General features: G+C 38.9%; 3 protein-coding genes across 4 annotated transcripts; 2 read left to right on the top strand and 1 right to left on the bottom strand.

The window, feature by feature from the left end:
* Positions 1-5995: 5995 nt before the first annotated feature.
* Positions 5996-9616, top strand: LOC148732009 (kelch-like protein 26). 2 transcript variants are annotated; one of them, XM_088757615.1, is made up of 3 exons: positions 6030-6129; positions 6206-6896; positions 7370-9616. In XM_088757615.1, exons 2-3 carry the CDS (start codon positions 6255-6257, stop codon positions 8432-8434), a joined length of 1707 nt encoding a protein of 568 aa, XP_088613741.1. In that variant the 5' UTR covers positions 6030-6129; positions 6206-6254; the 3' UTR covers positions 8435-9616. The 2 variants fall into 2 exon arrangements, with proteins under 2 accessions (XP_088613740.1, XP_088613741.1); XM_088757614.1 differs by having other exon boundaries at positions 5996-6896.
* A 797-nt stretch (positions 9617-10413) lies between these two features.
* Positions 10414-17216, top strand: LOC148732010 (kelch-like protein 26). The gene is made up of 3 exons (XM_088757618.1): positions 10414-12842; positions 13459-13796; positions 15567-17216. Exons 1-3 carry the CDS (start codon positions 12021-12023, stop codon positions 16186-16188), a joined length of 1782 nt encoding a protein of 593 aa, XP_088613744.1. The 5' UTR covers positions 10414-12020; the 3' UTR covers positions 16189-17216.
* On the bottom strand, positions 13822-15579 carry LOC148732011 (uncharacterized). The gene is made up of 4 exons (XM_088757617.1): positions 15452-15579; positions 15039-15210; positions 14502-14650; positions 13822-14285 (listed from the first exon to the last, which is right to left on the bottom strand). Exons 1-4 carry the CDS (start codon positions 15546-15548, stop codon positions 14089-14091), a joined length of 615 nt encoding a protein of 204 aa, XP_088613743.1. The 5' UTR covers positions 15549-15579; the 3' UTR covers positions 13822-14088.
* Positions 17217-19108: the final 1892 nt, after the last annotated feature.

Consider the following 19108-nt stretch of genomic DNA (forward strand, 5'->3'; position numbering starts at 1 on the left):
TTCTTGTCCATTATAGAGCCAGACTAGTTGCTCAGCGTGCTCAACCGAGATGACCTCAGTGCACCTTCGGAGACGTTCATCTTTAAATCAGTGATGCAGTGGATTAAACACAAGAAGGAGGAAAGGATGGCAGTTGCAGCCAAGATAATTGGAGCTGTTTGTCTGGGGCTAGTGAACATCAGAGAGGTAAGACCAGAGCTCAACATGCGCGAAATGCACGTCCTTCCAGATATTCACATGCTTTTGCACGATCACTGTTATACAGCTACGAGCCTTCAGCTATTCCCGAGTTCGCTACAAACAAAACAAAACCGAGGTCCATGGCCGGAATCGGTAAGGCAATTATCATTTATCATTGTAGATCTTTCACTTGTAACAAAACGACCGTAAATCCTAAAAAGTATAGCGAACTACAGAAACTGAAAACACTGAAGAATGTATTAGAAGGGTGTAGGAAAATCAAGGTCCGTCAAAAAAATTGTTCGAAGTTACATTATCACAATTTGACGTAGTTTAGGGGGAAAGGTGGATGGCAGGACCGTAAAGAGGTTACTTAATTGCGTATTGTAATCGATGTAATATTGATCGTAGAACTCAGTGATCAATTATTTTCATCTTGTCGCTTGGTATTCGACTCTCGATAGGTACTTGTGGCCATTATGCCTCAAGCTCAGATGCAGTACTTTGATTTTGAAAGGCCAAAGAATGGAAATCCCTACCATCCATGGCTCCGTTGACTGAGGCAACCGCGTGTTTCTGTACAGAGTATGTTGGTAATCACCTGTATGTAGGGGCAAAAAGGAGGCATATTTTGTTATGTATCGTTGTGATACCACTAGTAATACCTGGGAGACACTACCTCGTACTGTAGGCTGTGAGCATAGGATCGATTCGTTATGTTCTTTTGATGATTATATTTACGCAATAAGAGAATCACAACTACCTCATCGGTTTAGTTTAAAAGCAAATCTGTGGCAGTGCATAAATCCATTTTACAACCAAGGAGCCTCTCTGAACACCTTTTCTAGTAAAGCGTCCATAGTTTTCAACTCGTCTTTGTTTGCACTTCATGGTGCTGATGGAGTGGTAAAATATTACAGTCGTGGCTCTCCGATCTATGGGGAGAAACCTGCCACGGTTTATTGCTTCAATCCAGAACGTCTAGGGCATCAACTAATAGTCTTCATTTTGGATCTAGCCTCTTTGTGTTAAACGGTAGTCTATGTGTTGCAGGGGGCCCAGGATCTGTTCATAGCATTTCTGTTGCCTCTGTTGAAATTTATGACGAGAACTGAGAACAAAAAGTGGTCTTATGCTAAACAAAGCCGTATTCCTCAAAACAATCTTGGCGCGGTTGAAATAGAAGGAAGGGTGTATTTCATCAGATACAATGAAATATATGAAGTTCATATATTTTGAACTGCGGTATTAAATACATATGATGCACGATCCTAAAAAAAATATCTATATATAAAAAAAAATATATGAACTTCATATATTTCATTGTATCAGATTTATCACTTTCACGGGTTTGTTACGAATCAACTTAACGGCCTGCTCCCAGTTGGCTTGTTAGCTCAATTGGTAGAGCGCTGCGCTAGTATCGCAGAGGTCAGTGGTTCGGATCCCGTACAGGCCCCTATTTTTTTTTTTTTCAGGTCTGATTTTCGCTATTGCTTAAATAGCGCTATCTACTGCGAGGATCGTGCATCACATGTAGGTGTATTTCATCATCAATAACTTCCCGATTGACAGTAAAATTAGAATTCCACCAGAAGAAGTTTATTTGTTTTTAGATGAATGGGGGAGTCTTAAAAGGGTTAATGATGACGCAGTTTCATGTTTGTGCTACCTTCCAGTGACAAACGAGAGTTTGAAAGCAGAGTAAAGCTTGTAATTTGAGTATGTATGTATGTAAATCTTTATTTAAACACGGAAATCATCAGTTACATAATAAAAACTAAGATTAATCAACTGCTTTACATGATTGCCGTGTGGGAATCCTAGATATCGACTACGTTAAGATTTCGCCTAAAATGGTTAATGGATGAAGCATTTTTTAAGTTTTTGGGCAATTTATTCCATAACATGGCCCCGCTGTAAGAGAAGCTTCGTTTCAAAATAATGGGTGTTTGGTTTGGACAAGGCCAGCCTTCCCTCAGAGTTTCTTATGTCGTAGACAGTGACGCTGAGAGAAAAGACTTTGTAGATATTCGGGAGCAAGGTTGTTTATAATTTTATACATCGTCCTCTTTTATACATTCTTCTCTCCAAGTGTACCGAGTTCCGTAGGGAAAGTGAATTCATCGACGTACGTTTGAAAATAGGTGATAAACTTTTCCCTGCTCACCGAGTTGTACTCGCTTCGTACAGTGATTATTTCCACTCAATGTTTATTGATGGAAAGGAAGCGAATCAGGAAGTGATCGAGCTGAAAGATAAAAGCACTTCACCGGAGATATTCAAGATCGTTTTGGACTCCATCTACACTGGTGATCTTCATGTCAACCAGAAGAGCGTATTTGAGGTTCTTCTCACAGCTAGTCAGCTTCAGGTCGCAAGTGTTGTTCAACTGTGTTGTGATTTCGTAAAGAAGGAATTCATAGAAAACGGAATTGACGTGAAGAACTACTCCGTGCTGTGTACATTTGCCGAAAGACTCGGTCTGAGAGATCTAAAAGAGGCAGCCGAGGCCAAAATGGCGTCAAGTACAAAGATGTTTGCGAAAGTAAAGAATTCCTGACTCATATCAATGCAGATCAGCTACTCAGCCTTCTCGGTCGAGATGACCTCAATTCACCCTCTGAAGCTTTCATCTTCAAATCAGCGATGAAGTGGATCAAATACAAAGGGGAAGAGAGGATGGCAGTTGCAGGAAAAATTATCGGAGCTGTACGTCTTGGGCTGATAGACGTTAAGATTGTGATTGAAGAGTTAAAAACAGAAGAAATGCAGCAAATACCGGAGGTAAACATGCATCTGCAAGAATCCATGATGCATCACATCATGCCTTCTCATGAGTTTGCCGCTGAGAAAGTTAAACCTCGATCAATGAGTCCGGTGAGTGAAAAGCTAAGCTCTGTAGTTACTTCCTTTATTTACAACACAGCTTTTGTTAAGATATCAGTTGATTCTCCACACTACTCTTAGTTTCACAACAAATAGCTTTAAGTTTTAAAAATTCCAGAACATAATTAATGTGCTTATTCCTTAAAGATAATGACCATTAGCAGAGCGCGTGATATTTCATGGTATAAAAGTCTTTATAATGATTGTTCTAGAGAAATGTTCGTTAGAGGTTTATGTTTACTCGACAGGATATAGGCAGCACTCTATGTTGAAAACCGTGCATGCTAAAGGTTGTGATCTTACTTAAAGTGTATCATTCAAGGTTTCATATGCATATATGAACTTACTTGTAAATAAATTTCATTTTTATCTTTGTAAAATTGGCTCCTTATGTTTGTGACCGGGTTGCTAGGGCGATGGAGGACTTATAATCTGGTGGTCCCAGGTTCGAGATTTGCACTCCCTTAAACATTGCATTCCTTCAAATTCTCAGTTGCCCCCAATCAGTTCACTCTCCTTGGCTGCACTCTGTAACTAATGCACTGGTCTACCCCATACCTTTTAACTAGTTTATATCTATTGACAGGCCTCCATAGTGAGTGGTCTATAAAAATTATTATCATTATGAAAGATTTGATGGTGGCATTTTTAATATTCATTATCATAATTGTCATCATTATCATGATTACGACCCATCTTGTTATAGAAGGGTAATAGAGGAGACAGGAAACCTAATAAAAGGCCGAAATCTTGAATATATCTACTTGTTTCTCGCTCGGATGCTTTTCCTACCCTCAGATATAGAGAAGCTAATAAAGAAGATGGCCTCATATTCCATCGTCGAATAGCGCAAAAAAGGCCGCATTTTCATCGGGAGTATTGCGAAAAAACACATACAAGTGAGGGTCAGTTGATGCTCCCTTTAGCTACTTAGCAAATGTTATTTATATTTTACCTATTGCGTTGATCCCTTCCATGAATTTTCTTTGCTGATATCCTACTGTATTAAAAACAGCGTCCGCATTTAGCCCCCTCCCCGGAAAGAAAATTATACGGCGAGGAAGGAGATTAGAACTTGAGAGATAATGTGAAATGAGAGTGGATAACGGGAAAAGTGAAGGTGCACGTCTTTGAAGGTGGAATTTGTTTTCATGATCGCATTCTGTTGTCCTATACATTACTAATACAGTGGTGAAAAAGGAGGAGAAGAAAGCAGTTTCAATTGCTGGATACATTATATTTAATTCAAATAACGCATCTTAGAACTAGTCATGTTGAACTTTTATCGCCGAGAAGACAGAAATCAAAGCGACTCTCAATACCAAAATTAATATTGGAGCAGCAGGAAAATAATCGCAATAACGATTTGTTTGTTAAAGAAAAATCTCTCTGCTCGACTGTGAAACAGGTACATTGTAATGCCAATTGAAGTGAAACCGTACTGAACATTTCACAAAGAGACATTAGCTTATAGTCGTCAGGTATCCGTTCAGTCAGAGTCTTGATGGCGTTGTAAAGTCGTCGGTGGAATGTAGCTTATACAGGAAAATCATGGAGCGAAACTGTAGGTCGCATTGGAAAACCAGGTTTGTGAAGTTTCTTTAGACCCGTTGAGTTCCGTTTGCGTTAAGGTGTAACTGATTGTTTAAGTCTTGTCCACGGGACGGGAAGAGGTATTCCTTACTCGCTGTTATCTGTTATACTTCGTCTTTGTTCATTGTTGTGTAGCACTCTCTGCTCGAATCGACAAATCTTCATATGAATCTTCACTCTCGACTCTGATGATGACTTCCTTCACACAACCACCCTTACCCGTACGATCAGACCAAACGATCAAATATACTCCGTGGTCCAAAAAATTGACTGCAGGTATTTATTTACATTCTTTTGTAATTTACAAACAAACAAACTGAAAAAGGAGTATGCAGTTACAACACTGCTAGGTATTTCACGATATGCCAAGACTAACAAGTACAACAAATGTCATCCTAGATTGTAGCTGTAACTTACTGGGAAAACTGCAGATGACGCGAAGTGTACTCTAAACTTCCGGCTTCTTGTCCATTATAGAAACAGACCAGTTACTCAGCCTCCTAAGCCGAGATGATCTCAGTGCACCTTCCGAGACGTTCATCTTTAAATCAGTGATGCAGTGGATTAAACACAAGGAGGAAGAGAGGATGGTACTTTTTTGTAGTTGCAGCCAAGATAATTGGAGCTGTTCGTCTGGGGCGAGAGCTAAAAGCAGAGTAATGCTGTTAATATAAATCAGATTTGCTGTTTTTTAACTCTATCAGCTGGAGAATAAATGCAACTTAAAGTTAGTTTAGTTTAAAGTGCTGAGGTCTTGTCCTCAAAAGCTTAATGCTTTTTGGGTTTTTGAGACCTCTCTCAATAATACTTGAAGAGTGAAATTTGTCGTCGTGCAATTCTTAACAGCCTGAGCTTGTTAAGATTAGCTTGTTAACATTATCTACTGAGTCAGTCGTGAAAAAGCCTTGAGCTATAATTAAAATGCTCGCGCTGGATTTCATACTTTTCACCTTAAAAGAGGTCTTTGTGTGTATCGAGGTAATTATCGCAGAGTGCGAGGATAACTCGGTTGTGAATAAGTCACTCCAAGCAAAAGATATGACTTAATGTAAGGTGTTGTGTTGGAAAAGGAAGTTAATGAAGACGTACGCCATACGGTTGATTAATTTATTTAATGAGTTTTGGATAAATTTCGATTTATTTACTTCCTCAATCTTCTTCAGATATGCCACTATCTCTTGCTACTGAAATTGCGAAAAGATGATAGTCAGGCTTTGCCCTCAACATTGACCCTGATATCGATGCAGATTAATGCTTGCATCTCAAGACAACATTACCCGTTGCTATGCAACTACGACATTTGGAAATTAGCATAGCTTACAGTGGGCGGTCACGCGAACAGAGTTTATAGACATTCTGGTTTCCTTCGAAGTTTCTACAAGCAGATATCTTTGTGTTGAAACAGCTCAAGAATGGTGGCCCATTCTAGAATTCTTCTCTCTAAGTGTTCCGAGTTCCGTAGAGAAGGTGAATTTATTGATGTGCGCTTAAAAGTGGGTGATAAACTTTTCCCAGCTCACCGAGTTATGCTCGCTTCTTATAGTGATTATTTTCACTCCATATTCACTGATGGGAAGGAAGCCAACCAGGATATGATCGAACTGAAAGATAAAAGCATTTCACCGGAGATATTCAAGATCGTTTTGGACGCCATCTACACTGGTGATCTTCATGTTGACCAGAAGAGCGTATTTGAGGTTCTTCTCACAGCTAGCCAGCTTCAGGTTGCAAGTGTAGTTCAACTGTGTTGTGATTTCGTAAAGAAAGAATTAATTGATAGTGGGCTCAAGGATCTGAAAACTTACTCCGTGCTGTGTACATTCGCCGCAAGACTCGGTCTAAAAGATCTACAAGAGGCTGCGGAAGCCAAGATGGCATCCATGTACAAAGATGTTTGCGAAAGTAAAGAATTCCTGACTCATATCAATGCAGATCAGCTACTCAGCCTTCTCGGTCGAGATGACCTCAATTCACCCTCTGAAGCTTTCATCTTCAAATCAGCGATGAAGTGGATCAAATACAAAGGGGAAGAGAGGATGGCAGTTGCTGGAAAAATTATCGGAGCTGTACGTCTTGGGCTGGTAGACGTGAAGATTGTCATTGAAGAGTTAAAAACAGAAGAAATGCAGCAAATACCGGAGGTAAACATGCATCTGCAAGAATCCATGATGCATCACATCATGCCTTCTCATGAGTTTGCTGCAGAGAAAGTTAAACCTCGATCAATGAGTCCGGTGAGTGAAAAGCTAAGCTCTGTAGTTACTTCCTTTATTTACAACACAGCTTTTGTTAAGATATCAGTTGATTCTCCACACTACTCTTAGTTTCACAACAAATAGCTTTAAGTTTTAAAAATTCCAGAACATAATTTATATGCTTATTCGTTGTCTTTAATTACATCAGCGACAGGGTTTGATAATTATCGATGGGAATCAGTCTAATATTAATCAGTCTCTCGATCAAGAAAGCAAGTTTCCTGAACGGGGTATCTAGATCTATCTATAGTTATTCACAATAAGCCTGGGACTGCCATGTTTTCCGTACTGTAATCGACTAAAACTGTTGCAGTGAAAATCTACATTTGTAACAAATTAACCATCTGCTCTACTTTATTTTTGGAGCCTAAAATTAAATACTTTCCTTGCGAAAAAAATTCAAGAATGTTAGCTGAAAAGAGGAATTTTGAAATGATTGTCTCTTGCTTCAGGTACTCGTTGCTATTCACCCCACGATGCGTGTAAAGAATACCAACGAATCTCAAAGACAGCAGACAGACAGCAGCGAGTACGGTGCGTACAATCCTTACTCACCACAGTCTATGGCTTATTACTTTGATGTCGAGGCGAAGCTATGGAAACCTTTACCATCTCTAGCACAAGTAGATGAAAAAACTAGCTCAATCTTTTGTGCAGAACACAGTGGAAACTACCTATTTGTAGCTGGAAATAAGCAGGGAATTTATTTTATACATCGATATGATGTAGTAAATAATTCATGGGTTAAACTACCAGATCTCGAAAATTACCACAAAGTTAACTGCTTGTGTGCTATCGGTGACTATCTTTACGCCATAAGTGAATTAGGACCTCCTCAAAGGTACAGTTTGAAAAATAACAGTTGGCAAGGTGGGGAAGGGTTGAATTTCATTAAGCCAGAAGGCTTTCGACGGGGACTAAACGAGGAGAGATTAAGTACTGTAGCAACAACAGTATTAAAGTCTAGAATATATGTAATTCATGGTTATAAAAAATGTGAAGGTGACCAACGTTATCAGAAATGGGTCGATAAACCAGCTGTGGTTCATTGTTTTGACCCAAAATATAATGAGTGGAAAAAGATCGCTTCTACCTGCCATCCTCACCTTGGATCCTGTCTGTTTGTTGTTAATAACAAACTTTGTGTGGCGGGAGGAAATACTTCTGAACAAGGATATGAATCTGCACCTGTGGAAGTGTATGATGAAGCTACTGACACCTGGTCCGTAGAGCCTCAGAAACATATTCCCCAAAATGGCTTGGGTGCGGTTGAAATAGAGGGGAGGGTGTATTTCATAATCAATAAATTTCCAGTTGACAGTGGAATTAGAATTCCACCTGAGGAAATGTATCAGGTTGACCTAAGTGAATGGAAAAACTTATCAAAAGTCCGTGTTATTAAACCTTTTGTCTCTCGTAAACGTGATGAAGGTCATTTCCTTCATGAAGGTCAGGAAGATCATGAAGGTAGTGTAGTTTTGTGTTATTTGCCAGTCAAGGGAGAAAACTTGAAATGAATTTGGCAAAGGAAGAAGTTCCAATTCAAAATGAATGACACTTGTACTGAATTTGAGCTCAGTCTTGGGTGGGACTTTGTATCAGCTTAGGTACATAAATAAAAGTGATTGGTTACTTAACAACTATACTCATACAAATAGTGGTTCTTCGAAATATTGCTGTTTTTAAGCTACTTGTTTTCCTACAGTTTTCTGACAAAAGGGCCTCTCTATACCCTTAAATTGTACCACATTACGATCAATTTTTGGCATTGGTTTTGTAGCATTTTCCTAGTCAATGATTTGTACGGTGTTTAGAACTATAGTAAAGTTGTAAAGTGTAGTAGTTGTAAAGGAAATGTCTGAGTGAATTTATAGAAACATTTTCAGGTTACATAAATATTTGGCCATGGGTTTTCTTCATCAGCTCCCAGTAGCTTAAAATCAGTTAAAAGGCACAACTTCCTAGGACTTTGTTCAGAGCTATATTTAAAAAGTAAATTCAATTTTTCGAATATTTGTTCAGTTAAGGCTAACAGATGACGTCACAACACGGTAATAAACTAACATACGAGCTGTTAGCGAGTGTATCAATTTGTTTATCACATTTTGACATCTTCTGATCAGACACGTGTAAAATTTATCTGGTTCATACAATATCCTTCTAAATATATTTTCCCTCTCTTGCTTGGCCGGAAATTATCTCTGGAACTACTAGTTTTTAAACCATGCATCATAATGGAAAGTCCAAAAAAAAAAAAAAAAAAACATGTGACGTCAGCTGTAATTGATACATCAAAGATAACGACCACTAACAGGGCGAGTGATATTTCACTTTATAAAAGTCTTTCTAATGATTTTTCAGGAGATATGTTTGTTAGAGGTTTATGTTCGTGTTTACTTGGCTGAATAAATGTCAGCACTCTATGTTGTTAACCGTGCATTTGAAAGGTTGTGATCTAACTTAAAGTGTCATCATTCAAGGTTTTATATGCTTATCTTAGCTCACTTGTAAATAAATTTCATCCAATTTTTTTTTAATTGTCTGCTTATGTTTGTGACCAAGTTGCTAGGGTGATAGCACTCTATGTTGTTAACCGTGCATGTGAAAGGTTGTGATCTAACTTAAAGTGTCATCATTCAAGGTTTTATATGCTTATCTTAGCTCACTTGTAAATAAATTTCTTCCAAATTTTTTTTTAATTGTCTGCTTATGTTTGTGACCAAGTTGCTAGGGTGATAGACTGGTGGTCCTTGGCTCCAGATTTACACCTCATTAATCATCGTATTCCTTCGAATTCTTGCTTGCCCTGGTTAGTTCACTGTCCTTGGCTGCGCTCTGAAAGTAATGCACTGGTCTGCCTCCTGCCTTTTGGGAATTTTTAACCAAGTTATGTTTATTGAAAGGCCTCCATTGTGAGTGCTCTATTAAGATAATTATCGTTATCAAAGATTTGAAATTGGCATTTTTAGCATAATTGCCATCATTATTATTACCGATCTTGTTATAAGAGCTATTAATAAATAATAATAACAATAACAGTAAATAATAAATACGTAAATTGAAGTTCCCCTTAAGGGGCTTTTCAGCCGCAATGTAAACTAAGAGCTTAAAAATCCCCACTGGCATGAGGCAGACCAGTGGGCTATTTACAGAGCGCAGCCGAGGAGTTGAACTAGGGGCAACCGAGAACAAATCCAGTGAGTGGCAGGGTGGAGGATTTGAACCCGGGAAATCGAATTACTATTCCAGCACCCTAACCACTCGGCCACGCCGCCCCCTCAGCTATTTAAACACGAAGGCGCGCTATAAAAGGAGCGTTATGTCCCACTGGACCATTTGTCAATCAACCGTCGTGTGGTGTAGAACTCTTAGAGTCAAGTCAGCTTGAGCTACAGCTACTCCAAAGCAGTGAACAGCGGGTGCATTCCTCAAAATTGTTTTATGTCTTCCTCACAATACAAGAATTTTTGAGATTTGTATTTCCTTTCTCCAGTGGAAACTGTCTTTATTTGTGGCGGTAAATTTGAGATGGAAGTAGGTGGTTCGCAAGTTACCTCATGCCACCATGCTGATGGAAGTAAACAATAGATGTCTCATTAGCTCCTTTTGTTCGTCTACCAGCATTTGAATTTGACCCGCACACGTCAACGGTGAGTGACAAATGAGCCCAGGGCTTCCCAGGGAAAACTTCCTTATATAGCGCACCTTCGTGTTAAAGACAGAAAACTTAATGAAAGGCCATAATCTTGAATATAACTGCTTGTTTCTCGCTCGGAGGCTTTTTCTACCCTCAGATATAAACAAGCTCACAAGAGAAGATGGTTTCATATTCCATTGTCGAATAGCGTACAAAAGGCCGCATTTTGATCGGGAGTTTTGCGGAAAAATACATAGAAGATAGGTTCAGTTGATGCTCTCTGGAACTAAGCAAATGTTATTCATATTTTATCCATTAGGTTGAGAATTTAAATGAGTTTTCTTTTCTGATATCCTATTGTTTAATGAAAAGCGTCCACACTTAGCCCCCGGAAATAAAAATATATGGCGGAAAAAGGAGAATAGAACTCGATAGATAATGTGAAATGAGAGTGGACAACGGGAAAAGTGAAAATGCACGTCTTTGAAGGTGGATTTCTTTCAAAATCGCTTTCTACTGTCTCATACATCATTAATACAGAATTGAAAAAAAAAAAACAAGAAAGCATTTCCAATCGCTGGATTCATCTGGATGCATCTTGAAATTAGTCATAGTGAACTTTAGTCGCAGAACGCAGAAATCAAACCCGTTCCCAATACCAAAATTCATTATGAGGCAGCAGGCAAATAATCTAAAATTTGTAAGTTGAAAAAAACATCTCTGCTCGACTGTGAAACAGGTAAATTGTAATGCCAATTGAAGTGGAACAGTGATGAACATTTCACAAAAAAAGAACAATAATTTGTAGACGTCAGGTATCTGTTCAGTCAGAATCTTGATGGTGTTGATAAAGTCATCGGTGGAATGTAGCTTATACAGGGGACCCACAGAGCGAAACTGTAGGTCGCATTGGAAAACCAGGTTTGTCTAGTCTCGGCAGATCGCTGAGTTCCGTTTTCGTTATGGCGTAACTGAATGTCAAGTCTTGTCCAAGGGAAAGGAAGAGGTATTCCTTACTCGGGTGTTATCTGTTATACTTCGTCTTTTTTCTTTGTTGCGTAACACTCACTGCTCGAATCGGCTCTTTACTCTCGACTCTGATCAGTTTTCAAATATTTAAACGGAATTTAGTGTTAAAGAAGGATTTGTTAAATACCAATTGTTTGGGTTTTGCCGCTGAGGACCGCGGGCTTCACTTTTTTCTGTAGCGGCCATCTTGGTTTTGGCATGTTTTGAGCTCGTAATAAATCACTTTCTTCGACGACTTCTTCCTGGTTATTCGACTGTTCTAGTATCGAGAACATCTAGTTCGACCGAGAATGATATTCATGAGTTCATAAAAGCATCAGTCCACTAGCGGTCGTGTTAGAGCGCTGTGGTCCAGTAGTTTATCTTGTCCCGCACCATATTTGACCGAGAAACCCCCGGAGACGAAACTTGTTAAAGTCAAAGTGAAGTTTTCCAAAATGGATACTCATTCTGGAATTCTCTTGAACAAATGTGCCGAGTTTCGAAATGAAGGGCAATTTGTTGACGTTCGTTTAAAAATCGGTAAAGAAACTTTTCCCGCTCATCGCAATGTTCTCGCAGCGTACAGCGATTATTTCTACGCCATGTTTGCGGATGGAATGAAAGAATCGAACCAGGAGGTGATCGAACTGAAAGATGGAAGCATTTCGCCACACGTTTTCAAGGTCATTATAGACTCCATCTACACCGGAGATCTTCAGATCAATATAGAAAACGTGTTTGAAATTCTCGCTGCCACAGATCATCTTCAAGTGAGAAATGTTCTTCAACAATGTTGCCATTTCTTGTTGACTGAAATCAATCAATCAGCTCGATTTGATGTGCAAATGTATTGTCGCGTTTGGACAGTTGCCGATAGACACAGCCTTAGAGAAGTTAAGGAAGCTGCAGAGCATAGGATGGCATCCTTGTTTACAGATGTTGGCGAGAGGGAAGAGTTCTTGTCAAATATCGACGCAGACCAGCTACTCAGCCTTCTCAGTCGAGATGACCTCAATGCACCTTCGGAGACGTTCGTCTTCAAATCAGTGATGCAGTGGATTAAACGCAAAAAGGAGGAGAGGATGGCAGTTGCATCTAAAGTTATCGGAGCAGTTCGTCTGGGTTTAGTGGACGTCAAGGTCGTGATCGAAGAGCTAGAAACAGAAGAAATGCAGCGCGATCCTGAGATCAACAAGCATCTACAAGTAGCAATGAAGCGTCACTGTATGCCGCACAAATTTTCTGCAGAGGAAGTTAAACCAAGATCGATGAAAACGGTAAGATGATAAATATCCCACAGAAATGAAGATCGTTTTTAACTCAGGACCTTAGAAAATGGAAGTCAGTTAGTTTTTTACTCCCTATTGTCAGTGTTATTACTCAGATATGATTTTACGCTGTGCTACTCGTACGGAAGCCGTAAGCCACCGACTTGTATTTGCTGTTTGTACGCGATTGCTCTAAGTACGAGTAATTAAGCTACAATTTATTTGCTTTGATTTCAATCATTTTGGTACGAATTTCAATTTCCCAACCGACGTTGAATTTGGTTATTGAATATTGAGTATGCTTACGCTACATTGCTTGTGGTCATGTCTTCTAGTATCCATTTGGTTTGGCTTTCAGCAAAGTTGCTGAATTATTTTTATTGCCGGGAAGGGGGAGGGAGGGGGGTCAGTTGTCGCCAATAAATTATAAAGGGGAAACTATAGAAAATTAACTGCCAATTAACTGCTAACGAGTGAGGATCATAAGAAAATTATAGAGCCTTAGAAGATCACGTCAATTTTAGGCTGACACAATCAAAATCCTTGAGCTCCCCCCCCCTCTCCTCCCTGAGGTGGTAAGCAGTGACTGGTCGCTTACCTTTAGTGTTCAATTATTGTGTTGTAGGTTCTTGCTGCGTTTTGCCTTCAGGAGGGGTCAGACTATTACTTTGCTGATCCAAAAGCGATGACTTACTACTTTGATGAGGAAAGTAAAGTGTGGAAACGGTTACTATCTGTGCCAGATGTAGGTGAAGTAATCAGTCTGTGGCGTACTGCGAAATGCATCGGGAATTATTTGTATTTAGCTTCATCAGATGGTTCATCATCTGACGTTTATCGTTATCATATAGTAAAAAAATCTTGGGAGAAACTTCCAAAGTTGAGCTCCCACAAAGTGATCCACTGCTTGTGTTCTGTTGGTGACTATGTTTATGCAATAAGTCCATCCAGCCCACCTGCTCTGCTTCTGTAAAATAAATAAATTTATTTAATTATGTTAGCGCATTTTTAGTTTGTTTGTTTGTTTGTTTCGCATCGTTTTACCATGGGAAAAAACATGTAGAAGATATCCTCCGTGGAGACAATCAGATTGTGCATTACCATGATGGCAAACTTGTTCCCAAGGTCTATCTTTTCCCCAGTTCTAGTGGGTGGAAAGAAGATAGACCCTAAGGACAAGGTTGCATGACAGTACGTAGAACATTATGTCATATTTGAACATTGAGCTTCATGAGCTTTGAAGAGTCAAAGCAAACTAACCTGGTGGAAATAGTGACGTTTTCTTCATTGCCTTTCTTGCCTGGTAAAACTTTACAGCATCCTCTTTATTTACTCTGTCTGGGAACTGCCAGTTGAGGGGTTCTGGTACCCTTGCTGCATACTTCTCATGTACTTTCTTCATTTCTGCCTTTGGCAAGGTGAAGAGAAGATTCTTCAGTGTGTCAACATACCCTGAAAAATCACAGCCCAATTCATTTAAAATGTCGACGTAATTTGAAAAATGTGCAACAGTATTTTATCAGGTATAAGGAAACAAGGTAAAGCAGAGTCCTTTACACAAGATGCTGGTCAATAGTACTTATCATGGTAAACAAAAGAGCATAACATTTCCTACACTTAGTTCAGTGTAGCCACTGTACTTTTAAAATCATAATGGTCAATAATTACCATAGCTAGGTGGGGATGCCACCTCTCTAACAACCTCTTCTCCCAGTTTAAATTTTGGATAAGTCACCCGAATGTAATCTTTTCCATCGCTTGATGTTTGGGTTTCTCTTCTGAGGTTTTCATTAAAATGCAAGCTTGCCAGTTTGTGCCTAGAAAATTTTACTTTAGATGAGTGAACACATGAAAATCTGAAAATGAGATTGTGTATGATAATGGTTGGAACACAAGGGAAAGAACCAAGGAAAGGAATTAAGGGGATGGGAATGTGATAAATGATAAAAAATACTGTTTTGTGTACTTGCATACATTGTAGACATGTGGCATGATGTCTGGTCAATAGATCATGTGTAACATTTAGCAGTCACATACCCATTCATTTTGAAAAATGACAGTTTTGAGCTAAAACTGCAATACAAAACACTACTTTGGCCATAAAACTTCCAGGAATACTACATCTACAGAGTGTAAAAGGAAAAGGATAAAATATTGTATGCAACATATTTAGGAGGGAGTCACTGTAATACAACATACACATACCTGCAAAAAGAACCTAACCAAGAGTAACAAATCAACTTGGGATGCCAGTTGTTTAGGGTGGCATGGAAGCCTTCTAGGCAACTTGTCTGGGCATCTGGTGAGAGTTTCTTTATGTCATTCAGAAGGATCTTCTTTGTCAACAGCAATTTCAATTTGTCATATGCTGCAGTGCCTACCAAAAGTATTATTGAACAATTTTAAAATGACACACTACATTGTACATTGTTGAGATTAGAGGATGTAAAGTATGTATGAGCTCATTTGCCAATTTCAAATGATAGACTTTATCCCAAGAGTGTCATCATCAAGTCATTTAACTCCTCACAAAGAATATGACAAGGAGGATTGAGAGAAGGGTAGCCACATGGGTACTGATACTGTATATCATCAAAAGCAACGAAAAAATTCCTCACCAACTCTTATCCACTTTCTGGGTTCAAGTTCTCCATGATGACATTGTTGATAGATTGGATCTGGGTGATTCACATGTTTATTACTGACATGGCGCATAAATGAATTCCATCAAAGGTACAGTTTGAAAAATAACTGTTGGCAAGGTGGGGAAGGGTTGAATTTCATTAACCCAAAGGGCTTTCGATGGGGACTAAACGAGGAGAGATTGAGTACTGTAGCAACAACAGTATCAAAGTCTAGAATATATGTAATTCATGGTTATAAAATATGTGAAAGTGACCAACATTCCCAGGAGTGGGTCAATAAACCAGCTGTGGTTCATTGTTTTGACCCAAAATATAATGCATGGAAAAAGATCGCTTCGACCTGCCATCCTCACTTTGGATCCTGTCTGTTTGTTGTTAATAACAAACTTTGTGCGGCGGGAGGAAATACTTATGAACGAAGATATGAATCTGCACCTGTGGAAGTGTATGATGAAGCTACTGACACCTGGTCCGTAGAGCCTCAGAAACATATTCCCCCAAACGACTTGGGTGCGGTTGAAATAGAGGAGAGGGTGTATTTCATAATCAATAAATTTCCAGTTGACAGTGGAATTAGAATTCCACCTGAGGAAATGTATCAGGTTGACCTAAGTGAATGGAAAAACTTATCAGAAGTCCGTGTTATTAAAGGTCGTGAAGATAGTGTAGTTTTGTGTTATTTGCCAGTCAAGGGAGAAAACTTGAAATGAATTTGGCAAAGGAAAAAGTTGCAATTCAAAATGAATGACACTTGTACTGAATTGGAGCTCAGTCTTGGGTGGGACTTTGTATCAGCTTAGGTACATAAATAAAAGTGATTGGTTACTTAACAACCATACTCATACAAATAGTGGTTCTTCGAAATATTGCTGTTTTTATCTACTTGTTTTCCTACAGTTTTCTCACAAAAGGGCCTCTCTGTACCCTTAAATTGTACCGCATTACGATCAATTTTTGGCATTGCTTTTGTAGCATTTTCCTAGTCAATAATTTGTACGGTGTTTAGAACTATAGTAAAGTTGTAAAGTGTAGTAGTTGTAAAGGAAATGTCTGAGTGAATTTATAGAAACATTTTCAGGTTACATAAATATTTGGCCATGGGTTTTCTTCATTGGCACAAAAATCGGCTCCCAGTAGCTTAAAATCAGTGAAAAGGCACAACTTCCTAGGACTTTGTTCAGAGCTATATTTAAAAAGTAAATTCAATTTTTCAAATATTTGTTCAGTTAAGGCTAACAGATGACGTCACAACACGGTAATAAACTAACATACGAGCTGTTAGCGAGTGTATCAATTTGTTTATCACATTTTGACATCTTCTGATCAGACACGTGTAAAATTTATCTGGTTCATACAATAACCTTCTAAATATATTTTCCCTCTCTTGCTTGGCCGGAAATTATCTCTGGAACTACTAGATTTTAAACCATGCATCATAATGGAAAGTCCAAAATAAAGAAACATATGTGTGACGTCAGCTGTAATTGTTACATCAAAGATAACGACCACTAACAGAGCGAGTGATATTTCACTTTATAAAAGTCTTTATAATGATTTTTCAGGAGATGTGTTTGTTAGAGGTTTATGTTCATGTTTACTTGGCTGAATAAATGTCAGCACTCTACGTTGTTAACCGTTCATGTGAAAGGTTGTGATCTAACTTAAAGTGTCATCATTCAAGGTTTTATATGCTTATCTTAGCTCACTTGTAAATAAATTTCATCCAATTTTTTTTTAATTGTCTGCTTATGTTTGTGACCAAGTTGCTAGGGTGATAGACTGGTGGTCCTTGGCTCCAGATTTACACCCCATTAATCATCGTATTCCTTCGAATTCTTGCTTGCCCTGGTTAGTTCACTCTCCTTGGCTGCGCTCTGTAAGTAATGCACTGGTCTGCTTCCTACCTTTTGGGAATTTTTAACCAAGTAATGTTTATTGAAAGGCCTCCATTGTGAGTGCTCTAGTAAGATAATTATCGTTATCAAAGATTTGAAATTGGCATTTTTAGCATAATTGCCATCAGTATTATTACCGAGTGTTATAAGAGCTATTAATAAATAATAATAACAATAACAATAAATAATAAATACGTAAATTGAAGTTCCCCTTGAGGGGCTTTTCAGCCGCAATGTAAACTAACTAAGAGCTTAAAAATCCCCACTGGCAGGATACAGACCAGTGGGCTATTTACAGAGCGCAGCCAAGGAGTTGAACAAGGGGCAACCGAGAACAAATCTAGTGAGTGGCAGGGTAGAGGACTTGAACCCGGGAAATCGAATTACTATTCCAGCACCCTAACCACTTGGTCACGCTGCCCCCTCAGCTATTTAAACACGAAGGCGCGCTATAAAAGGAGCGTTATGTCCCACTGGACCATTTGTCAATCAACCGTCGTGTGGTGTAGAACTCTTAGAGTCAAGTCAGCTTGAGCTACAGCTACTCCAAAGCAGTGAACAGCGGGTGCATTCCTCAAAATTGTTTTATGTCTTCCTCACGATACAAGAATTTTTGAGATTTGTATTTCCTTTCTCCAATGGAAACTGTCTTTATTTGTGGCGGTAAATTTGAGATCGAAGTAGGTGGTTCGCACGTTACCTCATGCCACCATGCTGGTGGAAGTAAACAATAGGTATCTCATTAGCTCCTTTTGTTCGTCTACCAGCATTTAAATTTGACCCGCACACGTCAATGGTGAGTGACAAATGAGCCTAGGTCTTCCCAGGGAACACTTCCTTATATAGCGCACCTTCGTGTTTAAGACCGAAAACTTAATGAAAGGCCAAAATCTTGAATATAACTGCTTGTTTCTCGCTCAGAAGCTTTTTCTACCCTCAGATATAAACAAGCTCACAAGAGAAGATGGTCTCATATTCCATTGTCGAATAGCGTACAAAAGGCCACATTTTGATCGGGAGTTTTGCGGAAAAATGCATACAAGATAGGTTCAGTTGATGCTCTCTGGAACTACGCAAATGTTATTCATATTTTATCCTATTGTTTAATGAAAAGCGTCCACACTTAGCCCCCGGAAATAAAAATATATGGCGGAAAAAGGAGACTAGAACTCGATAGATAATGTGATTTGAGAGTGGACAACGGGAAAAGTGAAAATGCACGTCTTTGAAGGTGGATTTCTTTCAAAATCGCTTTCTACTGTCTCATACATCATTAATACAGAATTGAAAAAAAAGAAGAAAGCAGTTCCAATCGCTGGATTCATCTGGATGCATCTTGAAATTAGTCATAGTGAACTTTAGTCGCAGAACGCAGAAATCAAACCCGTTCCCAATACCAAAATTCATTATGAGGCAGCAGGCAAATAATCTAAAATTTGTAAGTTGAAAAAAACATCTCTGCTCGACTGTGAAACAGGTAAATTGTAATGCCAATTGAAGTGGAACAGTGATGAACATTTCACAAAAAAAGAACAATAATTTGTAGACGTCAGGTATCTGTTCAGTCAGAATCTTGATAGTGTTGATAAAGTCATCGGTGGAATGTAGCTTATACAGGGGACCCACAGAGCGAAACTGTAGGTCGCGTTGGAAAACCAGGTTTGTCTAGTCTCGGCAGACCGCTGAGTTCCGTTTTCGTTATGGCGTAACTGAATGTCAAGTCTTGTCCAAGGGA

This window comes from Stylophora pistillata, chromosome 4 (genome assembly GCF_964205215.1).
Source record: "Stylophora pistillata chromosome 4, jaStyPist1.2, whole genome shotgun sequence".
NCBI classification, from domain to species: domain Eukaryota; kingdom Metazoa; phylum Cnidaria; class Anthozoa; order Scleractinia; family Pocilloporidae; genus Stylophora; species Stylophora pistillata.

What these genes read in the sequence shown, in the direction of transcription:
- LOC148732011 (XM_088757617.1), bottom strand. Translation starts at nt 15,548, where the DNA reads ATGCGCCATGTCAGTAATAAACATGTGAATCACCCAGATCCAATCTAT. An exon ending in CAGAAAGTGGATAAGAGTTG is followed by an intron (nt 15,211 to 15,451) that starts GTGAGGAATTTT and finishes TACTTTTGGTAG; the next exon opens with GCACTGCAGCATATGACAAA. An exon ending in GGCATCCCCACCTAGCTATG is followed by an intron (nt 14,286 to 14,501) that starts GTAATTATTGAC and finishes GTGATTTTTCAG; the next exon opens with GGTATGTTGACACACTGAAG.
- LOC148732010 (XM_088757618.1), top strand. Translation starts at nt 12,021, where the DNA reads ATGGATACTCATTCTGGAATTCTCTTGAACAAATGTGCCGAGTTTCGA. An exon ending in AACCAAGATCGATGAAAACG is followed by an intron (nt 12,843 to 13,458) that starts GTAAGATGATAA and finishes ATTGTGTTGTAG; the next exon opens with GTTCTTGCTGCGTTTTGCCT. An exon ending in CCATCCAGCCCACCTGCTCT is followed by an intron (nt 13,797 to 15,566) that starts GCTTCTGTAAAA and finishes ATTCCATCAAAG; the next exon opens with GTACAGTTTGAAAAATAACT.
- LOC148732009 (XM_088757614.1), top strand. Translation starts at nt 6,075, where the DNA reads ATGGTGGCCCATTCTAGAATTCTTCTCTCTAAGTGTTCCGAGTTCCGT. An exon ending in AACCTCGATCAATGAGTCCG is followed by an intron (nt 6,897 to 7,369) that starts GTGAGTGAAAAG and finishes CTCTTGCTTCAG; the next exon opens with GTACTCGTTGCTATTCACCC.